The sequence below is a fragment of the Solenopsis invicta genome, chromosome 3, assembly GCF_016802725.1.
Source record: "Solenopsis invicta isolate M01_SB chromosome 3, UNIL_Sinv_3.0, whole genome shotgun sequence".
NCBI lineage: Eukaryota > Metazoa > Arthropoda > Insecta > Hymenoptera > Formicidae > Solenopsis > Solenopsis invicta.
This window is the reverse complement of record NC_052666.1, coordinates 16,505,957-16,529,385: the sequence shown is the minus strand read 5'-3', so window position 1 is coordinate 16,529,385 and position 23,429 is coordinate 16,505,957. Positions and strand designations below refer to the sequence as shown.

Below are 23,429 nucleotides of genomic sequence, written 5' to 3'. Positions count from 1 at the left end.
ATCGTTTTCTAGATCTTCGTGGGAACGTGACCAGGACGAGAGATTTAAGAAAAATGTATAGTGTTTAATAGAAATTTGATTAACAGGAACTGAATGTGTTATAATACTCTATTGAAATAGTGTGTTATACCGTTCACATCATATTTTAATACTCAATTAATTTTCGTTAAGGAATTTTATTGAAGTCTATACTTTAAATCAATTGAAGTACATACGGTTTTTTTTCAGTTTAAATTTCTAAAATTTAATTCAACAAAGTTCTATTTTTAATCATTAACCCTTAATGATCACTGAAGGTCTGTGCAACTCCAACAAAAGTTTGGAAAAAACTTTCTCTATGTTATTACTTTAATATTGGACTTCTGTCGCCATATATCGACAGTTTTACGTTCCCTCTGTGCGAGGAAACTTGGGCCAAGTGCCCGGAACGTGTCAGTTCATTTTCGTCAATTAATCTTCTCGAAAATGATCTTGTACTTCAAAATAAGTACTTTTTTTTAACAATTTTAGAAAAAATATTAAAAATCCAAAAAGTTGTAATTTTTTAAGTAAAAAATTCATTTTTTACGTTTTTTTTTGGTTCAATGATTTTTTTGCTAAGTTTGATTTAAAATTTAACGTAACATGAAATTAGTTTACATTTTATACAATAATTAAAAATAAATAATACTTTATTAAAAGTAGTACAATTGTGTAATCTAATTCAACCTAAATGATATATATTCCCCCCTCCCCCAAAAACGTACAAAATCTTTAAATTGCTCCAATTGCAAAGGGAATATGTTGCTCTTAGAAATAACTATTGTACTACTGTTAATAAATAAAATTCAAGCGGTATTATGTTTATTATTTAAATAAAACTCAAACTGTGGTACTTTTACATTTTTTTAAAATAAGTCCAAGTGATACTATCTTTATATTCTCTTTGAAAAATTTTTCTGTTCCGACCCAAATGGATGTACGACTTAAAAACGTTTGAATTGAATACATAGCATTTAATATCAAAGAATTTAATTAAAGAGGAAACAGGAATGAGAAAATTTTATTAAAATAAAAAATGTTTAATGTACAATAACTTGACGCTGCTAGATAAGAAAAGCAATGAAAAGAATTGAAATAAGAATGCAATAAATGTAACAAACATCTTGTGCATATGTAAGCGATTCCGGTAGGTATGCGGTTTAGTATTAAGGATAAATTTATATTTACCTTGTTGAATTTTTGCAATGCTCAAAATTTTTGGGTTGAATAATCCAAGTGGTAGTATCTTTAATTTCTTTATAAAACTCAAGTGGCACACTATATTTGCATTCTCATTGAAAAATCTCATTCCAAAACAAGTGATATTTCTTGTACTATTTAAAGAACATTCATTTGTTTTTTACTTAAAACAATCAATAGTTTGGGCGCAATAATCGTTCAAAGTCAGTTGAAGTCATTTTGACCTCACGTAATACTTCACTGAAGTGTGACGAGCTAAAACTAAATCAACTAATATGAATTAACTAATATATTTTTCGAAATTTTCAAATTAATTAAAAAATCAATATTATTAGAATCGCGAGATAATGTTTCCTTATAATTTAATTTTTATACCGATATGATTTTTCTGTCGATAGCTATTTGTTTTTTTTTTAAACAAATGCAATTTTGTACATTTAGTCATATTTAAAAATATCGAAAATTCCGTTCCAGAGGGTACAAATGTACTTTCACGAATATTTTCAACGCTGTTCAATGAGTTCCCCTACAGTCGTGCTTTCCGCTTCGTCTGCGCCAGTTTCTCCAGCAGCATGTCGAGCACTTTCCTGCCGGCCGGCCGATGGTACTTGGGTAGATGCGTAACGAACGGCGCATGCACAATTTCATCGGTGCAAGTGTAATAAACCCTGGGCAATCTTGCGCGCGTTCGCGGAGCGACACACGCATACGCGAGCGCGTTTGTGTTATCTAGACGCGGTACGCTACTCACGGTGAGTCGCCCGCACGGTATAAGACGAGGGGACTCTCTCTCGTGGATCTCTCGAGGAGTGCAACGGCGAGCCTAACGCAAAGCACTACTAGCGGGAGTGCAGTAGTAATAATAAAGTGGTAGTGGTTGGCACGTCACGGTCCAACAGGCCGATCAACCGGCCGTGCGGCGAGTTGGCTACTGGTCTCCGCCCACGCACAAACGCGCTTCTATGCATACACGCGCGCGCACACGTGCACACGCACCGACACATTCGTGGACTCGTGTACGTATACGCACGTATACACACACACACACACGCCCGTTGCACAAAGCGCGCACGAGTTCGCTGCGATACTACTATGTCCGTTGCGATACACTACTGTGAGCCCTCGTAAGCCGGTGGGCTCATCCGCGTGGTTTTACATACGCGTAGATATGCTATCGTTGGCCACTCGGCTGCCTATACAGCTGCGTTTCTTCGATCGAAGGGAAAGAGTAAGGAGAGGAAGGGAAAAAAAAAATTTGTTTCACTCGAGGGCCGCGGATCCCGTTCAAACAGAGATAAAATACGTATGCGCGCATGTGCCGAGCGAAAAGAGTTTCCAAGTGAAAGAGCCGACAAGAATGTTAATATCCGTCTATAACGTAAACTAGATTGAATTAATTGAAGCCAATCTATATAAATTAATATTCATGTGATTGCACTTACTTGGGTACATTCGTTCTTTAAATTACTTTAAAGAGTTTAAAGCGACGTGATGTGCAATAATCGTTACCAGTTACATCACAATAAAATATACGAATTAATTATTATCGTGCAAATAATGTTATGGTTATATAAATTACATATATATTAATATAAATAACAGAAGACGCGTATCCAATTTGCACCAACAGTGGAGAGCGTCGGGCTGACTAGACAGCGATGTTTCTACTCAGCGCTTTTTTTCTACGCTCACGAGTGCATGCACGTTATCACAACCAAAGAAAAATCTGTTTAATCTATTAATCAATATTGTTACTATTTATCGTATTTAATTATTTCTTAACATTTAAATACACAAAAAAGTCTCATTTTGTTTGAAACGCGTCTTCAAAAAATGTCATTCCTTTCACTACCGTTGACGCAATAAAATGGCAATGCTTCTACCGATCTCCTTTTTTTTTCTATTTTTCCACGACTCCACCCGACTACCGCTATAAACCAATTATAAATGACACGCGTGGACGTAAGCATGCTCTTTCGAAGCGCGCCTTTGCCGCGTCGACGTACGCACGCGGGGACACGTGGGCGCGGGGCACACGCTGGCAATGCCATCGATTTGCTTCGCTTTCGCGGAGAAAATCGCCGATGGAGGGAACAAAGTGTTGACGTGCTCTTGCGTAATACCGAACCTTTCGTCGTAGGCGAGCGTGTCCCGCGGTTTGTCGCCCTGATCGTATTAAACTCGCCAATTTAAAGAGCCGGCCTGTTTTACTGCTTTTTGCAATAACGTTATTTATTGCGAGTCTCTCGAAACCCTCGCTACATTCGTTACATTTAATCGCGACATCGGTCTCGAAATTCTTTACGATTCAAATGCAAGTGCGTTTAAGCGAGTTTAAGTCGAGTTTAAGTAATCGCCGCTTTTCACAATAATGTGTGATTTATTATTCATAAAATCATTAAGAGAAGGAAGCAACTCTTCGTTTACGTAAAGATACATGGCGAGAGACGAGGAAGTTTAAAACGCATTCAAACGTATCTCCCATAAGCTTTCTGTATGTGTATAAAAAAAACATCAGGAATTATAATATTCCTCCGGTTTAGGAGAAACTTATAAACGCGAAAGCGGCAGCAGGTATTAATCTTATTTATCGACCCGCCATCTCGTTTCTTTCTCACGACCGGAGATACCAGGCTCTATTAACAACTACGTTCACGATCAATTAATACTTTCGATGCACGCATCCTCGGGGCGAAGAGTTTTGACCTCAGCTCATAAACAAGTCTTTGCCTTTCTCGAAACAGGAAAATTACACATGTTAGAGAGATTTGCACTTCTATGCTCACTTGAGCGAAACCTACTTCTGCACAAGAACCTCGAGTTAGTTAAATAATAATAATAAGATAGCAAGAGGTCTTATTTATTATTGTATTTTTAAGATAGAAATAAAAAAAGCAAAAAGACCTCGAAAAAGATCTCGTTATCTATTTGCTTGTAGAATTAGGCAATTGTGTATTTTTGAAAATATAAATTTCACAAAATTTTTATCAAGAGAAAAAGAAGACACAAATCTAGTCAGAGAATTTTCCAAAGAAGAAATTTTATAAGAATATGACTTACAACGCGGGATACTCGACGTGTCTCGTATAACAGACATTCATGCGTCGTCTCACGTGGGCGTGAGTTTCAGGTGAGAGCTTTCAAGATGATGCGGCTGACGACGCGACGCAGCCTTCTTCTAAAATTTTTTCTCGAGCTCTCCTTTATTCCGCCGCTCTGCTCCGTCTCCTCTTAGCGCGCGACCATCTTGAGTATGCGTAGATGGTTTTAGACCGTAAATGGGTGAAAAAATTCGTCGGATGACTCAGGACGGGCCTACAAGCGCGACGCACGTGAGCCACGTCGAGACGGCATTTATCCGGGAATAGAGGATGTAGGCAGACAATGGGACGGAATAACGAAGAGTCGGGCCGCGAAGCCGAACGTCGCCTGTAATTTGCATGCAATGTAACCGGGGACACGATAAATATGCATGCGGTTTTGGTTAGAAAAGAACGAAAATCTCTTGCGTATGAGTGCAGCGAGCAGCAGGCCAATCACACGTTCCTTTATACATCGGATACACGAAATACAGAAAATTATATACACAGATTTTCCAAAATACCGAAAAATGCAAGCTGCACAGGATTATAAGTATTTCTTTCTAAAAATCTTTATGCGTTAATACAGAAATAACAGAGAAGATGATATTATGGCCCTCGGTATAATGGCCATTTATAATATCTCCGATATTAAATAATGAATTATAGTGATTATTCATGGAATCATTTGTTTAATAGTCCGCCGTTATGCAGTGGCGTTAATATACCGACATTTTTACTTTTGAGCATTTCAAAACTTTTTCAATGTATATTTTAGTATTTAATTACACATGTTTGCTCATTCTTTTTAAACTTGAGTCTATTATTACACAAATATATGTACACTCGAGTGTTTTTTTATTATTTAATGTTTTATTCAGGTGCACACGCATTTCAAATTGTACAAAATTAAACAATGGCATAGGATTTTGCTAATGCAGCCACTTAAGCGTCAGAAGTTTCTTCAACAAACATCTTTTCCAAAAATTTCATATCGAAGTAACTATTTGATAAGTTGATTGTAATTTTACTGTTAATCTATAGTTTACATCTATAGTTTATGATAAATATTTCATAACTCTAAGTCTGGAAACGATCGAACAACACATTCACGAGTGCGATCGTCAAGTATTCAAACTATTGATTATTAACATAGCTATAGGACAAGATGAAAAGGACAGGCCGTAATACCACACTATCCTCTATAATTTCTTCTTTTTCTTCTACGTGTCGCAGCTGTGTTATGCCCTACGATAGACGTCGATTATGCCTACTGTGAATCGTACAGGAACATCGAAAGCAATACCGCGACGTCTTTGTTGAAAGCAGGATCGAGGCGATCGTGCCTCTCGAGGCATCCTAACAAGCGAGCATCCTCGGCCTGCGTCTCGGCACGAAGCAGGGACGCCTAGCAATTTCGAAGATGATCACAGCGCGGCTCGTAGCGGTGTGTTCGCGCGCGCGCGAGTGCCAGAAGCTCAGACCAACGGGAGCGAGAAACGTGCGGGCACCGGATGAATATTAGATCGGCATTAAATATTTAATATTACCAAACGCCGCGCCTGTGATAACCACGACGCCGCCGACAATCTCTATTCCGCCGTAATACTATGTTCGGCGCGTCATCGCACGTCAGGGAGGCAACGGCACGAGCGTTAACTAACATAGCCGTGGAATATCGCCACGAGCGTAATCATACGAATGCGTGGAGGAATTTGTCGATATTAATCAACGTCGTCGCGAGGGCACGGGCGAGGCTCCGGGATGCGCGGGATGGTGTAACGCACCCGGCAATTTGCGAGATAATAGTCTCTCTCTCTTTCTCTCTCTCTGCCGTTCGGGACCCGTTTGAACGAGCGGAGCACGCGAAAAGCCACGGCGCGATTACTTTCTAATTATCGGCGACGACCTCCTCCTTCCCGCGACGCGAGGACGCTTTAACATAGATAACCGTAAACGTGTGCCGTTTATCCTGAACCACGGGGGAGCCTACCACCGAGTCGCGACAGACTCTCTCGCGGAGAAAGAGATAGAGAAAGAGAGAGAGAGAGAGAGAGGGAGAGAACAGCGTGTTTTCGATCCGCGTTAATTAATTAGCGGCCGAGCGACGGCTACGATGGGCATCCTCGTTTCACGGGGAGACACCCAGTAATTTCGCAGCGCGACGTTTAACATAGCCGGGCATTAAAATGTACGTGAAAATAGTGCGGCGGCGACGACGACGGTGCTGCGGGTAGCCGCAAGTGACAAGCGGACGCACGCGGCCAAGTAATTTAGAATATAACAGCGGTCGTGGCGTCGCGTCGCGTCGCCTCGCGTCGTGAAAGAACGACGTTGCCGAAACTCATATTACCGCGGTAACCGCAAATTCGCTTCGCGAGAGGAAATTCTGAATTTTACTTCAACGTGTGAAAAGACCGCGCGATCGACCCAAGAATAACTCCAACGCTCCGGAACTGTCACAGCAGTTCCCACGTACGACTTTCTTTTCGTTCGCAGTCCGGTTTCGCCGGCTAGCTAGCTTCGTTCGACTTTCGCATCTGGTGCTAATGGAGGATAACTAAATCTCTCCTTCTTTAGCCCAAGTTATAGTCACGTTATGAGGTGGAAAGAGGCAGAGAATCGGCTAAGTTATGGTTAGTGTAGACGCGCGCCGGTGAAACCGGATTTCAGTACTTTACATCAGACCTTTATTTATTTATTTATTTATTTCAAACTTACCAAGATACCAAAATGTAAAATAATGAGATACGAGGCGCTTTAAATAATTACTAAAAAAGTATCGGTATCGACGATCCACCTGCGAGCCGCGTGAGATCGCCGCTAGATTATAAGCGATCAGCTTGTGCCGGACGCTTGATTGTCGTCGATTGCGTTATCGGAAGCCGCTCGCTTTCTACGGCAATCGATAAAATCGCGCGGGTTCGCACAATCATAATTTTCATAATACGCGATCAAGTAGGTGGGCGGAGGACGAGCGCGGTGGGACCGGAAGCCACGGTTTGTCCAGCCGTTGAACCTGGTCTCGTTTAATTCCGCTCACGGAGCGGCTCCGCGGAGCGAACCGGGGCTATTATATCGCTGCACCGAGCAAGGATGACGTTATATACCCGGAGGCTGTCCACCGCCAGTCCACCGGTTGAACTATCTCCTCTTTCTCCCCCATCTCCTGTCTCTCTTTGCGGCTTCCAACCGAGCCGTCTTCTCGAGCGAGGGAAAGCATCTAGTCGCTAAACGACACCCGTGTGGAAGAGAGAGAGAGAGAGAGAGAGAGAGAGAGAGAGAGAGAGAGAGAGAGACAGAGAAGTTAGGCCACGACGGATTAACCTGCGCGGACCTCGCTAATTTCCACGGCTTGGGAATACCAACCGGTACCTGTGCTGGATTGCGGATGTGCGCGCGCGGCAGGAAGCTTTGTGATTCCCGACTTCCTCCCGTAAACGTCTCGTCGTCGCCTGGCATACGTGCAAAACCGGGCCCGCGCGATGAGGAAACGTTTTCAATCTCTCGCTGTCGCTGTCGATTATCATCGGCGGATTAACGGACGGAGAAACGAGCGAGACGATCGTCCGCGGATATTACCTTCTCGTCGCGTCTCCCGCTCTCCTCTCTCGTGTGCGATACTGCCGGTGTCGTATATTAACTGGCTTGACGATGCCCACTTACGGCGTAAGAATCTGTTATACGCGCCGTCGAGTGGACAATTTACATAGAAAAACTTTACTGGCGCGTTAGTCATAAATAAAGTCGAGAGAATTAGAAAATTACACAGAGACCGAGAGAGATCGCGTATTATTTGTGTTGGTTAAACGCTATTAACAAACATAGTGATTAATAATCACAATGTTTGTTAATAACGGCCTACTCTAATAAAAGTATGGAAAGTAGACGGGAGCGGAAGAAACAAAAGAATTGTAACGTTGTTGCTAATCGTAATGAGCACTCTGATTCGGACACGTGCGAGAGACTCTTCGTATCCCGCATTCAAATCGATTACGTCTAAGAATGGATTTCTCCGCGGGCCTGTAATTGGCGGTAATCGCGGAACTTCCTGCATCGTCCATGTGGACAGGTGCATTTCTTAGACGTCGTTATGATCGGATGTCGGAGGCGGAGAGAAAGGAGGGGAGGACGGTGATTAAATGAACAAGGACTTATGGCAATAGGGAAGCGGACGAGCCGTGCGTCTTTTATAACGCTCAGTAAAATGCTCCGTTAAAAGATCGTCGCTGTCTATCGTGGGTCGATCCCGCGAATTTAACGATTCAGTCCTCCTTCCTGGACAAAGTATGCTATAACTACATCGTAACCGGTGTTCCCTCAATATAGTTAATTGCGACGTGCATGTCCGTTCGACAAATAGTCTTGCCGCTCGCTCGACGGCGTATCATCTGGCTGAAATACGGGAAACGAAGATCGTGCGCGAAGGACATACAGAAAATAGCCGCGCACGCGATGTTTCAATTCGAGAGCAGAACTGGTCGCTCGGTTTTTTCTCAAAAGCGGAAATTGATCTTAGTCGCGCAATGTATTTTTTCGCAAAAGCAATCTCAATTTTGTAAATAATACCTACAAATTGTTTTCTTCTTACGCACTTATATCTTATTATTAAAAAAAAAAAAAAAATTATCATCACGAAACATTTTCTCGATAATATTTGTTGTAAAAAATTTTTTTTAATTGATGATAAAAGAACATGAAAAAATTAAATACTCACGAGTTAGAGGTAGAGCGTGCCGACACGTCGCGGTGCCACGACAGTGACAGCCAGACGTGGACCACATTTAGTCGGTGGCAGCGGTACAGCCGTTGCGGGCGGCGGAGTTTCCGGTCTCGTGCAGCCGAGGCCGCTTCCACCTCGTAGCTCCCAGACTAAATTCGTCAGCGATCGTGGCCTGCTTAAACGTCTCGATCTAGATTGCATCGTAAAACATTGCAAAGTTATAATAAAAACTTGTCGTGAATATTATTGGTCTATATTAATGCTATTTCAGTAATACAATCGAACATAATATAAATTGAAACTGCTTTATATGTAATATAAATGATAATAAAATCAAATATATATATATATATATATATATATATATTTAAAACAATAGGCAAACAGGTAAAAATATATATTATAAAATAAAAGATATATTATTAATTATTTAAACCATAAAAAAAATAATAAAAAATATTCGAAATATATATCAGTTGCTGCTGCTTCAATTCTTTAAATAATATCATAATAAACGGCGTATTTAACAAACTTGGAAATAAAGCAAATGTACAATATAATTAATAACTCTAAAAGGAAAAAAATTACTTATTTAACTTATAATCTTATTTAATAAAAAAAATAAATAGTCTAATATTCATAAAAATAAAAGTGATTATCAAGAATTTTTACAATCAAGATTTTACAAATGATATTATTAAATTTAATTAAATTGTTTCGTTAGATTAAAAAAATCAGATTATCTTGAATATAAAAAGTCTAGCAGTAAACATTTTCTAGAACTATAAGAAAAAAATTATTTCTTCATTTTATTTACATAAATACTTCAATTAAGAAATTTTCAACTTGACCGCAAGTGAATAAAGCTATTGGGACCCTAACCGAGTAAATAATTTTTTTGTGTCGAAGAAAATTTTTGTTGTTGTAAGATATTTTTTCTTTCAGTGTAAGAATTTTTATTATCGTCAATTAAAAAAAAATGACGTACCTCTTCTCTGGCAGCTTGGCGCCCGCGCCGGAGTCACCCGACGTCCTTCCGCCCGAGTGACTGGAGTCCAGCGTGCCGTCAAGTTCCATGGCCTGCTGAAGATTCGTCAGGCTCTTATAACGTATGTTGAAGAGCGGGGAACCGCCCTTGTAACCCGGCGGCGTTTCCTTCAACGGCGACGCGCTCTTCTGCCTCATTAGCGGTCGGCCGCGTTGCGTGCCGCTGTTCTTCACGTAGAGCTTCGCCAGCGGCGGCTTCTCCATCCGCGCGAGCGGTTGCGGCGCTTCCTTGACCGCGCGCCTAGTACGCTTCTCCGCCTGAATCTTCTTGGTCGGTATCGTTTCGATCGGTGGCGGTTCCGGTCGATCGTCCAGCAAGGGCGCGATCGTCACCGTCACCGGCGTCAACGGCGGAGTCGAACCCCTGGCCGGCGGCGAGGGGACTCTCGTACGGCGATCTGACGCTCTTCGGCAAGGGCGCGAAGCCGCGCACGTAGTCGTATATCTGATCGATCTCGTCGTACTCCTCCGTGCAGTTCGACGACGACGGCGGTACTCTATTCTCGTCCCGGTATCCCGAGTGTCCGGAGGACGGCTGATGCCCGTTGCTGTGATAGTGATGATGATGATGATGATGACCGGCGCCACCGCCGCCGCCGCCGCCGCCGCTGCTGCTGTTCCTATGGTGGCTCAACGGCGCGTGATCCGAGTTGGTCGATGGTCTTCTGAGGAAGCCCGAGCCACTTCTCGTCTGCCTGGAGGGCTTGCTCTCGCCCAGACGACCGTCCAACACGTGCGCCCGATCGGCCACGTCGGCAACCAGACGGGAGGCGCGTTCCACCAACCTCGTGAACTCCTGCATCGACCTGAGCGCCTCCTCGTTTCGCGCCTTCACCAGCTTGAGCGGTGCCGCGAGCGGTAGCGCGACTGCCGCGCCTTCCCTCTGCAAGGGCAACGCGAACACGTGCTCCTCCTCGAAAGTCGACAGCAGCCTCAACTCGGGTACAAATTGCGACGATGACTTGAGTCCTCGCGGCGGCTGGCCGTGCACCAGTCTCACGGTGAGCGGCAGACGTTTGCTGAGGAGCGCCCTGGCGGTGTGCACGCCGCTGATGTTGTCCTCGCGCGCCATGGCGCTGAAGCGTCCGCGCTGATCCATCCCGAGCAACACGCTGTCGCCGTGACAGTCGACGCAGCGCAGAAACCGACCGCGACCGGGTAGGGCGACTTCACCGACGGTAACGATCGTCTCGCCGGCCGCGAGGGTTCTCGTGCCCTCCGGTACCACGATACCCGACTCGTCGTCCACTCGGCAGGCGATGCCGCGCACAGTCTCGCGCACCAGAGCACCCTCCTCCGGACATCTTCGCGATAACTCGCTCACCGACTCGATGCCGCGCACCGCTCGACCTTCCTCGCTCAGGATCTCGAAGTAGCCCGCGTACGAGTCCGGTATCGCCAGTCTCGGCCCCACGCCGACCACCCGGCGGCCCTCCTGATCTTCACCGCCTGCGCCACGATTTTACGCCGACGGCCGGCCGATATCAGCAGCGCGGTGCTCTGCAAGCTCGGCGCCGGTAGCGTCGGCACGCCCAGCCCGCCATACTGGCCCTTCGTGATCTTGATCACCGCCGGCAGTCGGTACTTGGAGACAAACTCACGCAGGTACGTCGCCTCCTCGGCCCAGCGTGCCGCCGCGACGACGATCTGACCGTCGGTCGCGGCCATCGCGCTCGTACGGCCGGCGCCTCCGCGACCCCGCGTCCCCCCGCGCGAGATCGGGTCCGACGACGATCAGGTCCCCGACGATAGCTGAACGCTACTGCTGCTCCTGCTGCCCGCGCGACGCGCCTCTATGCTCCATCTGCAAACGAAAGAGTGACCAGGCGCGTTTAAGTACCTTTGCCTCACGCTGTACTTGTTTGGCTGTGTATGATAATGAAGCGAGATACTCGTCAAATATTGCCATTTCCTTTTTAATCCTAATTTATACTGAGAACCTTCGAAGACGTCAATTGAAATATCGAAACTCAAAAATGCGTTTCAAAATAATATCAAAGTATTTACGCATATGTTAATTCTCTTAACACGGATTGTAAAATGCAGATTATATCTCTATATAATTTTGTTCTACCCACCCTACTCGCTCATCCTTGAATAATAATGCAGATGATAATAATAATTAGTCTTCAAGTTTTTGCCGCTGAAGCTCGTATGACTAATCTCTGTTGCGAAAATATAAAAGGTGCCCGCCTTTACCATGTTAATTTCGACAAACGAATGCTTGCCTTTCGGCACCGCTCGCCATTTCCCCACCCGTTTTGATGCACTTTTAATGCATCCTTTCCCACGTGGAGCACAGTTGCGCACTATTGCGATTCCGTGAAGCGTCCAGCGCGCGCGCGCGCACGAGAGAGAGAGAGAGAGAGAGAGGGAGAGGGAGAGAGTTAATGCCGATCCATGGCTATAATATACGCAATGACCCGTCTTGTCATTAGTCAAGTTCCAATTATGGACCGGTTTCATAATTTCCGTAGCAAGGGCAGTCACCACTCGAAACTACGAATGGCAGGTAATCAGTACCGCGGGCACTGCCTTCGTCGTTGCCCCCTCGAAGATCGTCATTCGCGGAAGAGAGATGGGGAAACGATTATGAGGAAGCTTCGTGAGAAGCAAAATGGAACGAGTATATCGAAATAAGAGCGTATAAAAAAATAGTATCATAATTTTCTTCTGTATACGAAGCGTGTCATCAATGTAGGTGTAATTCAAACGAAAGAGAATCAATTCAAAATAGTTTACAAAATACATATTTCGATTAAAATGAAAAATCGCCATCTCAATGTGTCAACAGTATAAAGAATGAACTAGATAGGATGCAATTCTATCTAATAACAGGACACGAGACATTTATGGAGCAACGCGACGTCCACGTAGCCCGGAACGGAACTTTGTTGCAAGTTATCTACTAAACAAAGTGGACATGATGCTTACATGGATGGGTGTGTCCATGATTGTTTCGCCAAAGAGAATCTCGTCCGAGGAAAATAACGGTCATGACTCTGATCGTCGTGCTGCGACCTACGAATAAGCGGCTTCACGCTTGCTTAGATCAACACGGAAATGTTAGTGAACGATGACAAAAAGATGACCGAGAATTTTTATTACCACAATGATCCGTAACATAATGTAAGATGTTTATATGCCTTCTACGTATGAAGGCTTTGCAATTTTGTGGTAATTTGCAGTATAGCACATCGAATAATACGTTGCATTTATGAGATTGAAGGATATTTGAAATGTAGAGAACGGATGAGTTAGTTGGAGAGAGGGAAAGAGGGAGTTTCCTGCACATGGACTTTTATCAAATTATAAATACAATTTCTAATTTTAGCAAAAAAAAGCATTAAATCGCAATGAAAAATTGAAGCGTTAAGGATGAAAGATAAGAGAATTTTAATAAAAGTTTGCTTGAAACATTTTCAGCTCTGATAAGCGGCCGCATACTTCGAGATAATTGTGCCAACTTTGACGAGGCTCGCTTCGAGTAACTGCGATAGCTCACGGTTATTACGTTACATTAAGACAATATCTATATGCGCCCGGCAAAACATTGGTGTCCGTTACTTAACAAAGCATGCATAGGTATACGTGAGATGGGCGTGTCGACGATTGTTTCGGATTTCTCCAAAGAAGATCTCGTTGGAAGAAAGTAACGATCGTGACTCGGCCGGGCATCAACTCGGTGGTCTGGATTAAACGATTTCGCGAATCGCTTCTACATCGACGCGAAAGTTTCAACACGCCGCGATCAGAAATCAGGATAAAAGATAAGAGCACTCGAAGCTGCATTGCCGTCTAGTATTAAATTTTTCTCTTTTTCTATATAAAGCCTGTTGTGTTACATGCAAAAACGAATCAACCCATTATTTAGCCATTGAATAGATCAAGTTTAAAAAAATTTGAGTTCTTTTTTTTTAAAGAACCAGTTATGGGTATAATTATGTTTTTTGTAATGCAAATTAACACATTTTGCAAAATACTCAGGTGATAAAGAAAATCAATAATAACTAGTTGTGATCGTAATTAACAAATACATTTCGAGAGTTTAAAGTTTCTCGTTAGAATTATCTATAGGTCGCACCTCTCATGAGATAATTGCGAGTATAGTGTCGCAGTCACTATGACTGAGTACCGTTCAATAGTTAATAACGAGATAAACCAGATCGTTACCGAAATTTTTTGCTAAAGATAAATTTTCTATTTTTCTCCGTGCAAAACCGGCTCCTATAATCACGAAAGCGGTAGATGGATTAATTCCGTTTACGGCGAACCGTGCAACGGCCGTACATAAGCTCTTTCAAGATGGGCCGCAGACAGTGCGAGATAAGAACGAGGTGACCAATGACCCGGGGCTTCGTGACAGGCGCGCCTCTAGGAAGTTATTCGACATACTGCTTCGTTCGCTTCTTTCTTTCTCTCTCTCTCCTTCTCTCGCTCTTTCAAATACTTTCTTGGCGCGAACGTGCGCGTGAACTTCCGCGGTTACATCTCGGTGCAAGCAGTCCCTATTATGAGATCGGCAAAACGGTGATGTAATTAATGTGAAACTTAGTACCCACTACACATACTGGGTCGAGGCGAAAGTTTTGCCGACAGTCCAGTGGATCAATGCTTACTCCCATGATCGCGATAGTGCTTTTCGATAGATGCTTATAAGCGATTAATCTTGATACTTTCGAATCTTCCCAGAAAAGACTCGGGTCCAACCCTAATTTGTGATATAATTTAATCTTAAACGCATATTTATATTGTACATTTAGTTTATCTCTATTTTCGATGTCTTTTATTTTTATTTAAAATTCTTGCAACTCTATCTTCAAAATTTCAGCATTCTAATAAAATGGGTATAGGATATTAAAATATATTTAAAACAAAATTTATTTCTTTATAAACTTTATTCTTTTTGAAAAAGAGAACAAAGAACAATAGGTAAAATGAGCCTATTTTAACCTTGAAGTAGTAAAAACAGTTTGAGTTTTTTTAAATTTATTTATCGAGCTACTGAAACCTGAGTCTGAAAAAATTTATTAAAAAAAGTATTAAAAATCGACATATAAAGTTAAAATATAAGAAACTAGATAGCCAAGACAAATTAAAATTTTTTACAGGTCAACGCTATAATTAACAGTTCAAAACAACAAGAAAACAATATTGTTTCTACTTGCCACTCCGAGTATCAAAATTGATCTGTTTTATCTATTACCTTTTAAAGAAAAGGATCTATGTACGCTTCCGCGTGTCTGAAGACGGATTCGCGGAAATCCTCATTTCTCTTTACTCATGACACAAACGGATTTTTCGCCGAGACACAAATTAACTTCAAATTGCGCGAGAAGATTCTATCTTTAAGGCATCATCTCCCCGACAGTTCTGGGGCACTCTCTGCGGCGGACGAGTTTCTTGCCGATCCGACAGCTCCTCCGACGTCCGGGCGCCGTGGCATTACGAAAGTGGTCCGGCGCGGCGCGGCGGTGCGACCGGCCGGCATAATTGCACGTCACGTGCATATGCCTAGGCATAATTAGATTAATGCACCACGAAATTGGATTAAGAAACCGAAGCCGGCGGCCCCGATCCCCGCGCCAACCCCTCAAGGCGGAGCACGTTTCTCCCCGAAACGCCACGGGGTTAATTAATCTTCGCCGGAGAGCGGGTGGTAAACGACGCGTCACGTACGAAGACGGAACGCGTATAAATCATTTCGAGTGCACGTCGCGTCGCACGGCGCGGCGAGGCGGCTTCCGCGCGTAAATTGCGAGCGTTAATCGCAGGTCGGTTTAGAGAAGGGCACGAAACCGCTATGGAGAAAACGGAGGCCTCTTGGGAATTTCGCATTACGGGATTCATAAGATTTAAAGTCGTCATTACGTCGTCAGAGGTGCCTTTAGAGAGAGAAAGTCTCTGAAAAACGTTTCAACTATTAACATATTGAAATTCGAAACCTTGGTTCTTTTTTCTTTTTTCTTTTTTTTTAATTCTAAGATCTAACTCACGGAAATTAGACAAATGGTTGAATACTCGCGCAATAACTAATTCCAGGAGAAATCGAGCGTTCGCGCACGAGTCGACGTCCTCGTGTCTCCGATTGCGATCGATTTTTATAGACGGCGCGCATTCCCCGGTGAAATAGTTACGACCGCGATAAAACGACACGCCGAAGGGTCGTGCAGGCATGCCGTCGATCGCGTCGTTACGCATATCGATATGGTACGCACGATACTCGCGATTAGAAGCGGAGACACTCGGGGCTGTGGCCGGTGTCGAAATCCCCGTCCGTCGTCGAGTAGACAAAAGGAGCGCGAGACAGCGCCGTAATCGTCGCCGTTGTCGGTGAAAGCCGCGCTTGGTGTCGAGCTGCAGCATATAATTCGAGGGCACGTCGATAAATCAGCTGGCGTGCGAAAGAACGAGGAGGAACGTTGATCGTTGCGACACGGTTCGTCTATCGGTGGGCGACGACCGGCACACATCGTCATTAAGATCAACGAGCGTCGATAAGTAGCTCGCCGTGCATCCGGTATCGCAATTTTCTATATTCTTAAGCGACTTCTTCTGTCCCGTTTATTTTCAATTTCAAATCGATGATTTTTTTATCGCCCATAGTTTCGCGCGATCAAAGAGATGAATTCATCCACCTGCGAGAGATAAAACTCTTCCCTGTTCTCGGTAGTAATAAATATGATTTATATTTATCTATATACCAATAGATTATTTAATTATTTCATTTCTAATTGCTAGACCAAAGGAAACAAAGTTGTATAACTCAGAGAAGGGGTAAAGAATGTTTGGTGCAAGAGCATCGCGCAAGATTCATTCGACCATCGAGGATTGCCGGCAGAGTCATTAACCAATTACTCCGATCCACTTAATCGAGAGGCACTTTTCAAGTGGTTTCGTGGGGACCGCGTGCCATCGGGTCCGCGCGACACATTCTACTCTTTTTTCTCATTCGACCCTTGACTTGCCCTCTGCGTCTTGGCAGCCACCTCCTGCAAACCGTAATAACTTCCTCATGAACGAGCAAGAACGCCACCATCCATCATCCTGTGGCCCACGGTTCTCAACCTTCGACAACATCTCTTATCTCTGACCTAATAAACGTTTCCCCTTGAATGTACACATATATACGTACCCCAATTTTAAATCTAAAGATGCGACTTCTCGAAATCATCGTAAAATGAGACGCTTATGACTCACAAAGACGATTTTTTTGCGATTTAAAGATAATTCAATAAAGAAAATTTTAGGTGAAAAATATCTTAAACCAAATACAATACTTATTAATATATTAATAGAATTCTGCTACGCTTATGAATATATTAATGCACTTAAAGTATGGAAAATTTCTAGTCAATATTTGGCAAGTCAAATAATGTCTGATGACATATCAGAGGCATGGTGACATATCATAATTATACAATCCATCGTCTCTCGAGGCTGAATATTTTCATGCGAATGATCGTCTCGCCTTTCGAGACGAAGTAACCTCCTTAAAATTCCGCGCCGATCGCTCGAACGTCTCAATAATTGCTAATTGGGAGGTGACCCGTCTTTAAAAACTGGTCGCACGTCGTCCATCTCGGATCAACTTGTCAGTTTCGATTCGGCGGATTGTAACAGGATCCCAAACCCCCTTCTTTTCGTTTTGATTCTTTTCTCTACTGCCCGCAGGTTATATATTTGTCGAACGTACATGTAATACACATTCTGATCATCAACGATACGAAACGCAACATAAATTACATTTATATCTTATCTCACTTATGTATCTGTATTTTGCTATAAAAGAAATTGAAGAAAGATGCGTACATTTAAATTAATTTCTTCAGATTCTAATAATTCATAACGATTGGAGTGAGCGGCTCCAATTTCATGTACATTCGTCCGTTTATCCGGGTATTTTGCGCCTCTCATTCCCACTCGCGCTTTCCTAACGTTACATCGCGAGGTCTTCATCGAGGGAGCGATGATCGCGCAATCTTTTCACGTCTGCCTACTCCCGGTCCGCTTTCGCGAAATGAGCACCGCTTGCAGGGACGAGTACAAATTAATATTAAATTGAATTATAATGACAGTGTTTACCGAGGGGCAACACACAGCCGCGCGCTCGCTGCACCGGCAGCCGCTATTCGCAATGGATGGCACGAACCCTGCACAACCGCTCCTCTCGTCATATTTTATGCAATGTACATTAACACTGCCATGCCGCGGCCGCGTGCTCCTGCGTGCACGTGTTCGTTAGTAGCCGCTTTTACGCTAAGCTGAGCTAGGATGCAGGCGGCACATCGACGCGTCGCGTCGTCGCGACGCCAATACTTGGGTAAGGTTTCGCTGTGTTGTAATCACCACTATGAATCGATAGCATCGACACGCAGGGAGAAGGCGCGTGGAAAGTGCAAAGAGTACTCTGCTTTATATTTTTGCGAAATAAACAGCTTTTATCTGATAGAGTTAATCTGCGCCGATATTTTTAAGCTTACGCTCCCAGTCTGCCTTTGTCCGCCTTTTTCGTGTCAAGTTCTCAATTGACCGATATAAAGTCGTGACTGGCCGCTTATAACTGCAACGCTTATTGTTAGATTCCCCGCGGATACTTCGTAGATGCGCAAACTGAACTCTCATCTCATTTGTTCCACGGTACCGTTCTCTTCATCACTGTCGATACGTTGCGAAGTAGCGCACGTGCATAATCGCTAATAGGAGTATGTATAAAGTGAGAAGCCCGGTAGGAAAGTTGGCTATCGCGGGCGCGCAGCGAGCGGGCGAAAAATCTCGTAGTTGTCGATGTACAAGCGCTGACGAGCTTTCGAATTGCGCAAAATCTCGATGCCAAATCGATCTGTCGCTGGTGGAATTCGGTGTCGGCGAATCTGTTAAACTTCGCTTTGACGTCTGACTGCGCGTGACGAAAACCCGTGTCTCATCGGTGACGTAAAGCCGTTTTCAAAAGTCACAGGGCGGGGTCGGTGATATGTCACATGTCGCAAACGTTTACACAACGCCTAACAATGTTCAGAGGAGAAACGAGCCTATTCTTTTAATCCGAGACATTGGGATGTTTTTTATCACTCGTCATAGCAAATTTTTTTACTGATCCAAAATCCATACCTTCCACTCGTTCAAAAATTCCGAGATCTAATTTGTATATTTTTAAATTTATAATAGAAACAAGTCATAACTCATGTATTAATGGTACCAATGTGTTGAAACTTTAGCTGAGATGTTGAAAACACGTCAGGTGATCGGTGCGTTACAAAATCAATCAAGCGTGGTAAGAACTTATATTGTAAATTCAAAATAATAATATAAATTTTTGAATAAACTTTGGGTTAAAAAATATTAATTGAATTAAATTATTAATATTTATGATTATACAATACAAAAAGTGTATATCATGTTTCTACAAACGTTTATTTTTATTAAAAAATATTTTGTAATAATAATTTTTATGATTCTATAATATGTAATAAACTAATATAATTAAAATACTATTTTTATTAATTTTGCAAGAATAAATATAATGCAAGTAACTTGTGTTCGCAACTTTGCCTTATTTTAAATTGCTATAAAATGAATATTGTACTCTCTAAATTTTTTGAAGTGGAATTTCATCTAAAAGAGTGAAATTCCACTCTAAAAGTGTAAAAATCCTGCCACCCTTAACCAAACTGGCAAGATTTTCACACTTTTAGAGTGGGATTCTACTTCAAAAAATTTAGAGAGTATGTTTCGTTTTTTTTTCTAATAACTATTTTTTTACAAAGATTTGTAATTATGCCAACAAAAATCCGCAATATAAAAACGTTTTATTAACTAACTTTTTTATTTAATAGAAACATTGTTATAATAACCTAATTAATGTTTTTTCCATTTGTTTAAAATTTTCTTAGTTTTTTTCAAAAAATATCGATTATATCAATGTTCTTATAGATATTAATAAATTATAAAACAATAATATATTATAGCAACAATAATTTTTAATTTGGGTATAAAACTTACTCCAAGTGGTCGTTTACGTCGAAAAAATGTAACTATTCCCAAATTAAAAATGTCTCGTGATTACACAGCATAAACAAAATTTATTTCAGCGAGTAAAAGTAAAGGATAAGACTGTAATAATTTAGGATTTGTTTCCTCCTGCTTTTTCAAGTACAAAGTTAACGACGCGTTACACCACTACTTCGAATATAAGCGAATAACAGATGGATCCCGATGCGTTACGAGATCCTAGATAAGCCGCTTGATAAGTGCCTCCTATCGATTACACTTTCGAACGCGAGCTCACCGAGATTAGCCGATTAATTTGCGCTTAATAAGCTCATTTACACTATCGCCTAATACGACGAGGCGCAAGGGATACTGCTACCGTAATTACGTCGGGCGGGGAATCAGCGCGTATTCACCGTTGCGCGAGATTTATGGTATCGCCCGTATTCATTGCACAACACACGCGTGGTGGCACGCAAGTGCGTAAATCGCTCGGGATCTTTTCCTCGCGAAGGCGACACACGCCGCGGCCATCATAAATAATTGCGTCCGTTTCCCGGGATTAATCGAGCGGCTTAAACGAGAGCACCGGTTCACCTTGATCCTGAAATTTATTAATGAGCACGGGCACATTGTGCGCCAGCGCCGACGAGAACCGAGGGGCTCCGATATCGGGGATAACGCGCTCGCGGGGAGAGATATCGCGAACGGTTCATTGAGTTATGGCGTCGCGCCGCGAGGGTGGATATACCCGCCGGCGGGAAACCCGCCGGCGGGAACACGGAAAATTTAATCACGCCGGCCGATGAGTCGCGGTAGATGCACGCGGGATACGCGAGAGGAGGGAGGGGGAGGCTTGAACACGCGTATTAATTCATTATCGTAATTGTGTCCGCGAACGCGATTCTCCGCGAGAGCGCACTCGCCACGTGTTATCGTCTCGGTATTAGTCACTCCCGGCGGTGTCTGGAATGTGGCGCAAAGTGGAGGATACGAGTTCCTTCCGAGCCGGGTGTATTTGTAGGGCACTAGCGTGGAACTATCGTTTCTTCGATCTGCCCTGATATCACCGCGATAACGGCGAAACGAGATAATATATTTTGCGCGATGGATAATTGGCTGTTGCAACGTGCGAGCTTGCGAAAAATTCGATTCGTTGCGGGGCGACGACGAGAGAGCGATTCGTGTAGCCGCGCGTTTATTGCACATTTATTTATGCGATATATTTATAGAGAAGCAAAATATATAATTTTTTCCATACGCTGAAGTAATGTACTTTCTGCAGAGTAATATAATTCTATACTATCTCGTGCGCTTTAATTATTTAATTAAAATGCTCTTTCAAGTCACGCAAGGCTCCACTGTGGCACTTAGGGTTTAACACGGTGTAAAGTTATCGCCACAAGAATAAAGCAACTCCGTCTGACGGAGTAGGAACAATCGTAATTTCTCTTTCAACCAGAAATATAGGCGGCACAAGGCTCGCCAAGCCGACGACTATAACGACCGTTCGGGTTGACACGGGATTGGGTCTCGAAAGCAAGGCTAGGTACGAGCTGAACGGTACGAGTTGACGCTACGAGTCGAATGGCAAAGAGAAACGCTCACCGAGAGGGAACCGTGCGAGGGACAGAAACAGCGGGAAAGAGCATTTCGCTTTCAAGTCTATTTCATAACAAAGCCGCAGCCTCGCTGCAGAGCCTCGGAGTCTGCGGTCGGCGAGGGAGTAGAAAAAGATGAAGAAAGGGGAGGAAAAAAAAAAGATCAGTCCATGCACCGTTGTGCACCGACGTGTATTACGTTTGTAGAATTGTAATCTTCGACCTCGCGCCTGTTTTCTTCTCGCTTATTCTCGCTTGTGTTCGCTCATAAAACAGCATGTATGCACCTCGGAATATTATCAGTCTGTTTTCCCTTTGCTATCCCGAAAAAAAATACGTGCACTTTTATTTTCGATAATTAATCCTTTAATTGTTTATTTATTGGTTCGCATGGTGGCCGATTCCACTGTCATTATTTCATGTGCTCGCGTATTACCATCATCGTTCCACTTAAATAATACTACACGTCTAATAACTTTTTAGATTTCCTATTTAATTGCATTATTAGAAAAGGGTTGCTGAATACCATCATTTAAAAAGAAATTAGATACGGTTGATGCTTTTTTAACAATTTATGTAACTATGCAATTTCATGTCCAATTTTTATATCATCATAAAGGATTAACTGTAAAGTATTTTACATTCATACATATTCGTAATTATTGTAAAAATTAAAATGATATTTTTATAAAACCTATCAAATTTTATAAATCGTATCACTACAAGTTTTAAACAAAACATTTATATAAATAAACATATATCAATTATAAAAATAAATCCAATTATTGTTACTTATTTTATAAAATATTTATTTCTATTTTCAATAAATTATTGATAAAATAAGTTATAAAATAATTTTTTGTATTTTTATTCATTTTAATTTGACTTTCAAAGCAATATCAATTAGGAGATCCATGCAGATACGATTTAAATTATCGGTTGCCTATACGTATATAAATTATATCTTACAGAATGTTGCAATAAGGCTTACAATAAATTAATTTGCTATTGGTGAAAAGTTAAACGTTATATTAGTAATTACCTGAAACGTCAAGCTATAATTTTCAATAGTTATTTGTGTACAAATCAGCATCAAATATGATAAAATATAACTTAAGTAGAGAGTACGCATTCGGCAACTCTCTAATATCTATCTAACTTTTACGACTTTCTTATTTAGAGTTTTATTCATTTTATGACGTTATTGTGATATTATATTTTATTCACGTCAAAGATTTACTTTGCTAAGGACAAATTGATTATTTAGCGTATAAAAAATCGCGCACTGGATCGGATCGGATCTGGTTTCGCGCGGTCTTTGCGCAAAATGAACCGAGATGTTTTCCGCAAGAGTGAAAACAGGGATTTCCTCGTCGTAGACCGATTTGACGATGACGACGTGGTGCAAGAAGTCATTCTCGTTCCTCTCGAGTTGAAGTCTAAACGGCGCAACGATAGGGAACACAAACCAGTCTCAAGTGTCTCGCTCCAATGATCGAAAATAAACGCGATTACGTTCTCCGGGGACGTAGTGTTTGTTAATTGCTACCTAACGAGCGAGTTGCAAGAAATTGCGGGAAAGACAGAGAGGGAAAGAAAGAAGGAAAAGGAGGAGAAAGAGAAAGAGAGAGATACTTCATTGTGTTTCTCGGAATTAAAAATGGTATAGGAAGAATCGATTGTGGTTTCGCGTTTCGGTTATAATCGCTCGGAATTTTGTAACAATGAGGAATGTAAAGATCGGCCTTGCCTGATGTTTTCTTAGAA

At 42.4% G+C, this 23,429-nt stretch overlaps 1 protein-coding gene across 1 annotated transcript in view; it reads right to left on the bottom strand.

Moving 5' to 3' along the window:
- LOC105202791 overlaps window positions 1–23,429 on the bottom strand; it is a 153,811-nt gene that overhangs the window by 29,878 nt on the left and 100,504 nt on the right. Inside the window, 4 exon segments of the mRNA XM_039446872.1 lie at window positions 9,019–9,214; window positions 10,013–10,449; window positions 10,451–11,508; window positions 11,511–11,875. Of these exon segments, the coding sequence (XP_039302806.1) occupies window positions 9,022–9,214; window positions 10,013–10,449; window positions 10,451–11,508; window positions 11,511–11,739 (1,917 nt within the window). The 5' untranslated portion in view covers window positions 11,740–11,875 and the 3' untranslated portion in view covers window positions 9,019–9,021.